Source organism: Triticum aestivum, chromosome 4D (genome assembly GCF_018294505.1).
Source record: "Triticum aestivum cultivar Chinese Spring chromosome 4D, IWGSC CS RefSeq v2.1, whole genome shotgun sequence".
Taxonomy (NCBI): Eukaryota; Viridiplantae; Streptophyta; class Magnoliopsida; order Poales; family Poaceae; genus Triticum; species Triticum aestivum.
This window is the reverse complement of record NC_057805.1, coordinates 439,520,745-439,526,812: the sequence shown is the minus strand read 5'-3', so window position 1 is coordinate 439,526,812 and position 6,068 is coordinate 439,520,745. Positions and strand designations below refer to the sequence as shown.

Genomic DNA, 6,068 nt, shown 5'->3' with positions numbered 1-6,068 from the left:
ATGCGGCGGCAACCGAACTGGGAGCGGCACCATTACAGCTGCATCGGGATATAATTTTTGCTGGAACCCGCATAGTTTTTTGCTGCTACCGGCAAACCAATGGTGTTCTGTTTTTGTTGAGATTTTTCTTGCTGGGAAACACAGCGGCCGATGACGGCGACGAGCGGAGGCGGCGACGGGCGGCTCGGGTCGCCGGCAAGCGTGGGAGACGAGGGGAGGAACGCGCCGGCCGGTTGGGGACTTTTTTTTTTCAGATCCCGTGCGAAGGGAAGAACAAGAGGAAATCGGGATCTGACGGTTGTAGTAGGTCAAATTGGATGGTAGCGCGACGACCGGCCCAAATTTGAGCCGGCGCACCGGCGCAGAGTACTGCCGGAGAGGAAAAGCATCGGTAGCCCGCGATGCAATTCACTGAGCACCGCAGAGACTGAGAGAGAGGTATAGCGCGTACAGGCAAGTGCTGCGATATTGGAGAAAGTGGATCTCCCGGGCCCCCTCACGCATGAGCGCGTCGTGGGCCTGGGCCGAGAGCACGCGCTCGCTCGCGCCTCTTCCGCACCGATCAGTTTCCTCTCGGTTGCCTGAAGAAAAACCCAACTTCCTCTCTGAATGGGAAAAAAAACGCTCGTGAAAGGAACGCGTCACTTTGCCTCGCGACTGACCACCCTCCGTCGTTGCGGTGGTCGTCGCGAGTCGCCGTGAAAGTTCACCGTTCGTGAGCGGCAACGAAAATGCGGAGCAAACCAAAGTGGCACAGGACAAACACCACAGTCGACAGTCGTTTCCCATTTCGATTTGAGAGTTCAGTCGCAGCAACAGTACATAGAACACGAGCCTCATGAGTCATGATACAAACCAAAGCACGATGGAAATTCTCTTGCTTTTTTGTCTGGAACTGGCGTATGGCTCCTGCAGCTCCCTTGGCCTCCACGAAAGGCCCCGTCAACGTGCACAAGCAGAAAATTCACCGCGTGCTACGAGCCAAACGAACCTCCGGACGATTCGCTTTTCGCGTCACACGATCTGTACTAGAATCCAAACGGCCTCGCACTGTATGTGCGTACGTACGTGATGAAGTTCTGTACGACCCGTTCTCTCTCGCGTGAACGTACTGGTAGTGGTAGTACAGTACGTAAGCACACGTAGCTCACAGGACAGGTGGCGGCACACCACGTCGCCGTCGGGGAGGACGGCCGCTGACGTACGTACCACCTGCCCAGCTGAACCATTCACGTTTCGAGCGACAACAGTACTCCAAATACAGTACCAGCACTTCTATAGATCCATCTACCTTGTGCAACAAAAAATTTGAGTTGTCCTGTGCTAATTTTTGTGGGATTATACAGAAGAAGCCCAACGGCTAGAAAGGAAATAAAACTTTCTTTTTTTTAGATGGCCAGGATCACAACCATATTTTTCCCAAGGTTTAGTAGTGTTAGTCTTCAACATCAAAGTACTAGTATTCTAAAATTATTACAAACGGCACAAATAGGAAAATATGCCTACATGATCTATTATTGAGTTGTCATCCAAACCGGTTCAATGTACCCCGTGCTACCATCTTTCATGTACCTAGAGACAATAAGCTCTCGCACTTTCGCGTGTTGCACCATTGACCACATACAAATATTCATATAGCATGGAAAATAATCTATAAAATATTGTGGACTTTCACTCTGTTAAAAATACAATCGTTAGGGTAATTCCAAATAGTCCAAAACAAAGCAAAAAATACCAACGCAGTTCCAAATACGTGTACTTATTACACCGTGTAGTCACCTCTGCTGCTAAGATCGACGACTCAGTTGCAGCGGTGGTCTAGGATTTGGCAATGTAAAGGCAACCGTGGACAACATTCCAACGGCTAGGGAAAAAAATTATACACTGCACCAAAATCAGTATGATGGACAAACATTACACTAGTAAAAATATAACTTGTAAACTGTTTGCGGGGCCATGACCCCGCCCCTAGATCCGCCACTGCTCGGCCGTTGAGACCTCGTAGAACGACTAGGGTTAGAGAGACGGCTAGAACAAGATAACACTCCAATGTTAATCATTGCTGGTTTCAAGAAAGGGGTGACTTAACGACATCATCGACCAGAGATGAGGTCGACTGTTTGCTCGTGTAGCCTCGTGGGGTCCGGCCAGGCATGTCCGAAACTCAATCGAGAAAGAAAAAAAAAATAGAGCTGCCACTATACCGCAAACACCTATCGTTCCATGACACGCAAACATACATGTAGAAGTTGAATCAAAATTCAAGATCGTCTGTCATGACGTCTACGAAAACAAGGTAAAGGCCAGAAGGACAGCCCTCGCCGTGTTTTAGACTTTGGAAAAAGAAAGAAAGAAAACTCTTTTGTAATCAGAAAGCCACTCCATTGCGCGTGCGCTACGATTTACTGTAGCTAGCGAGCCGGGCAATCCGACCGGTGGAGGAAAAGGGAGAGCAATGACGACGGGTTCACCTTTGCATGACATGACATGACACGGCCAGCCGCGGCGACAGTAACACCCATCAACTCAACGCGGTGATGACGTCCCAGGCGAGCGAGCGGGCGGGCGTAACCAGCACTCCCCGCCCGCAAACAGCAGCGGCGGCAGAAACTTACCGCCACGCGCACCGCGGTTGTGGATCGGATCGGGCGGCCGGCACCGCCTGACGCGCGGGGTGGGGCCGCTTGCCTTCTACCTTTCCTTCCACCCGCTCCCCACCCCCCGCCTATTTATCCCCGCCCGCGCCGCACTGCCGTTTTGTTTCGTCTCGATTCGCTTGGTTTTTCTCGCAGAGCCCGCGCCGTCAAACACCCACGCTCCCCCGCTCGCTCGCGCCAACACGTGTAGGAGACCCGGAGAAGAGGGAGGCAGAGAGGAAGAGTCTAGAAATCTCTCGGAGAGCGTAGCTAGCCAGCCTCGTCGGTTTCTATGGGGGCGGGGAAGGAGGCTCCCGGCGGCGTCGAGGGCGCCGCCGAGCCGCCGCCGCCGGTCGTGCTCAAGATGGTCTTGCATTGCGCCGGCTGCGCCAAGAAGGTCCGGAACAGCATCAAGAGCATGCCTGGTACGCGCCCGCTCCATCCCGCCGCCAATTTCTTCTGCCCTTCTCTGCATTTTGTTCGGTCTGGTGGCTGATTCGTGTGCTCCGGGCTTGTCGCGCAGGTGTGCAGTCGGTGGTGGCCGACGTCGCGGCGAACAGGGTGGTCGTGGCGGGGACGGCCGACGCGGCCGCGCTCAAGGCGCGGATCGAGTCCCGGACCAAGAAGCCCGTCGAGATCGTCTCCTCCGGCGCCGGCGCCGGCCCGGCCAAGCCCGCAGCAGCCCCCGCCGCGGCCGAGAAGAAGAGCCCCGACAAGGAGGGCGACAAGAAGAATCCCGACATGGGCACCGGCGGAGCCGACAAGGGGGATAAGGCCGGCGCCTCCAAGCCGCAGCCGCCCAAAGAGGAAGACGCGGCCAAGAAGCAACCGCCCACCCCCACCCCCACCGAGGAGAAGAAGCCCACGGAGCTCCAGGTCGGTACACAACACACGCAGCAAATCCTGCCCCCACGCAATACTCTGCTCCCAACCACCACGCCCGTCCCACCGACCTCGCGACTCACGATGTCTCCGCTTCGATTTTGCTTTCGCAGGAGACCACGGTGCTGCTCAAGATCCGCCTCCACTGCGACGGCTGCGCCGACCGCATCAGACGCCGAATATACAAAATCAAAGGTGCGGTTTTGCCGGGATTCTTCTTGGTTCTTCGAATCCGGTCTGTTCTGCTGTTAATTTTGTGTCCTCCGTTCGAAATTGACGATGTTCTGTGTGTCTTGTCTCTTCCAGGGGTCAAACATGTGGAGCTGGAGGGCAATGCCAAGGACGAGGTGAAGGTCACGGGCACCATGGACGTCCCCGCCATGGTGGCGTACCTCACAGAGAAGCTCAACCGCGCCGTCGAGGCCGTCGCGCCCGGCAAGAAGGACAAGGGCGCCGGCGACGAGAAGAAGGACAACAAGGGCGCCGGCGACGGCGAGAAGAAGAAAGACAAAGCGGCGGCCGGCGACCACGTCGTCATGAGCCAGGACAAGGGGAAAGGCATCGAGGTGGCGGGCCCGTCCATGGCGTCGGCCGCGGCCTCCGTGGCGCCCGCGCCGGTCCAGGCGAGGACGCACCACGTCTCGCCGTACGGCCAAGTCCCGTACCCGCAGCCGCAGGGCCCCCCGCCCAGCTACTACAGCCCCTACGGCGGCAATGCCGACGGCGCGGGGTACGCCGGCGCCGGCGGCTACTACCAACAACAACAACACCCCAGCGCCAACGCCGGCGGCTACTACCAGCAGCAGCACCCGGGCGGCGACGCCGGCAGCTACTACCAGCAACCAAGAGAGGCCGGCAGCTACTACCAGCAGCAGCAGCCCAGCTCAGGCGGCTACTACCAGCAGGAGCACCCCAACCCCCAGGCGTACCAGCCGTACCCGCCGCCCTACCACTTCGACACGGCGCCGCCCTCGCAGATGTTCAGCGACGAGAACCCCAACTCCTGCTCCGTCATGTGACGCGACCCGCCGCCCGAAAATTCACTCATCAGCGCCGACGACCTGCGCCGGCCAGCCGGCCGGGAGAGAAGATCAATGCTGACATAGTAGCAGACAGCGACGAGGCTCTCCACTAGCTTAGCTTAGCTCTAGTTACTTGGATCGGAGGCATCCGTCCATCCATGAACCGATGCGTGCCTCCGATCAAATTTTGGTTCCCCCTGCCTTTTCTCTGCTGTCTCTGCCCCTGATCGACCATTGTTCGTTCCTGCCACGAGCTCCATTGGTTAATTAACTTGATTCTGACCCCGGTGGTTCGGTTAAATTATCAGATGAATTAAGATCGACGAATGGGTCGCAAATTGCGTGCGCGCTCGTTGGTGGCGAGCTAGGCGTTGAATCGTGGACCGGTTTTGCTTAATCTAGCCTCGGTCGCCGCCACTGTCGTCGATGTGAGAGCGACGTGGTGATCAATCGTCGATCGAGACAATTGAACCGGCGAAGATTTCCACATTAAGAACTGATTAACTGAGGGCAGTGATCATCGTTGATTGGACCGTGAGTCGTGACGGGCAAGAAAATTTGCAGGCCTTGATGGTAACGAAGGATCTGATGGATGGTGGCGGCAAAATTGGTGTTGTGCTCCCTCCCGCGTCGTCCGTCCGACGCGGCGCCCGGGAGGATGGATAGCTACGCACCGGCATGGCGTACACCTGCGCCGCTCGCTCGATCTGGAATATTCTCCCGGTGTTGATATTCCTTTTGGATATTTTCGGAATTATTCTGCGTTGGTGTCATCTTTGGATATTTTTGGTAGTACTGTATTATTCTGTGTGTGTATGTGTGTACTATGTGTGTTGGACGGCAGTAGTTTTTGATATTTTCGTCTGCGCGCGTGCCGGCCAAGCTGCATTTTGCGGCTAGCTGCGGCCTGATGTACTGGTAATAATGCATTATTAAGGCTTTCGATGACATACTCGATCGTGATCTGGGAAAAAGGATTATGTATTGCATTCACATTGTTTTTCTTCTTCTCTGAAATGAGTATATGCCACGGCTGGCCAGGCCGTCGTTTTTATTTTTTGAAAGTAGGCCGTCGTTTTCTCTTTGTATATTCCCATCCACTTTTTGACATTATTGAATGGACGACGGACGACAGAATCGATATGCGCGGCCCCGGTGAATCCAAGGGCCAACGTATTTACTACGTTATCCTGCGAGAAATCAATCTTCTCTTTTTGTCACAATCCGTGGGAAAGCCTAATCCTAGGGCGATTTGGCTTCGAGACCATTTCCGAGCAATCTCGAAGGTTAATTAGGTGCGCCAACGCTAGCTGCTTTTCTTCTCTTCTTCCTGGTAATCTGAGTGGACTGGCAGAACTTTGGGTGTTGACGAAATGGACCGTGGAATTCACGGGAAGACGTGCTTGGGTTATCCGGAAGGGAAGAGAAAAAGTATATATGTGCTTAGAAAATCACATACTGATACGTCCTTTTCGCCCACATTTTGCAGGCCCGTCATACCACCAGTCCACCACCTACTCTACTCGTG

General features: G+C 55.1%; 1 protein-coding gene across 1 annotated transcript; it reads left to right on the top strand.

Annotated features, from left to right (window-relative positions):
* Positions 1-2,755: 2,755 nt before the first annotated feature.
* Positions 2,756-4,844, top strand: LOC123098439 (heavy metal-associated isoprenylated plant protein 6). The gene is made up of 4 exons (XM_044520423.1): positions 2,756-3,061; positions 3,160-3,512; positions 3,632-3,713; positions 3,825-4,844. The coding sequence occupies exons 1-4, from the start codon at positions 2,929-2,931 to the stop codon at positions 4,535-4,537; spliced, it is 1,281 nt and encodes a 426-aa protein (XP_044376358.1). The 5' UTR covers positions 2,756-2,928; the 3' UTR covers positions 4,538-4,844.
* The last annotated feature ends 1,224 nt before the right edge of the window (positions 4,845-6,068 follow it).

Bases quoted from the DNA above. Each gene is read 5' to 3' on its own strand.
- LOC123098439 (XM_044520423.1), top strand. From the start codon at position 2,929: ATGGGGGCGGGGAAGGAGGCTCCCGGCGGCGTCGAGGGCGCCGCCGAG. The intron at 3,062-3,159 runs GTACGCGCCCGC...CTTGTCGCGCAG, and splicing joins CAGCATCAAGAGCATGCCTG to GTGTGCAGTCGGTGGTGGCC. The intron at 3,513-3,631 runs GTCGGTACACAA...TTGCTTTCGCAG, and splicing joins AGAAGCCCACGGAGCTCCAG to GAGACCACGGTGCTGCTCAA.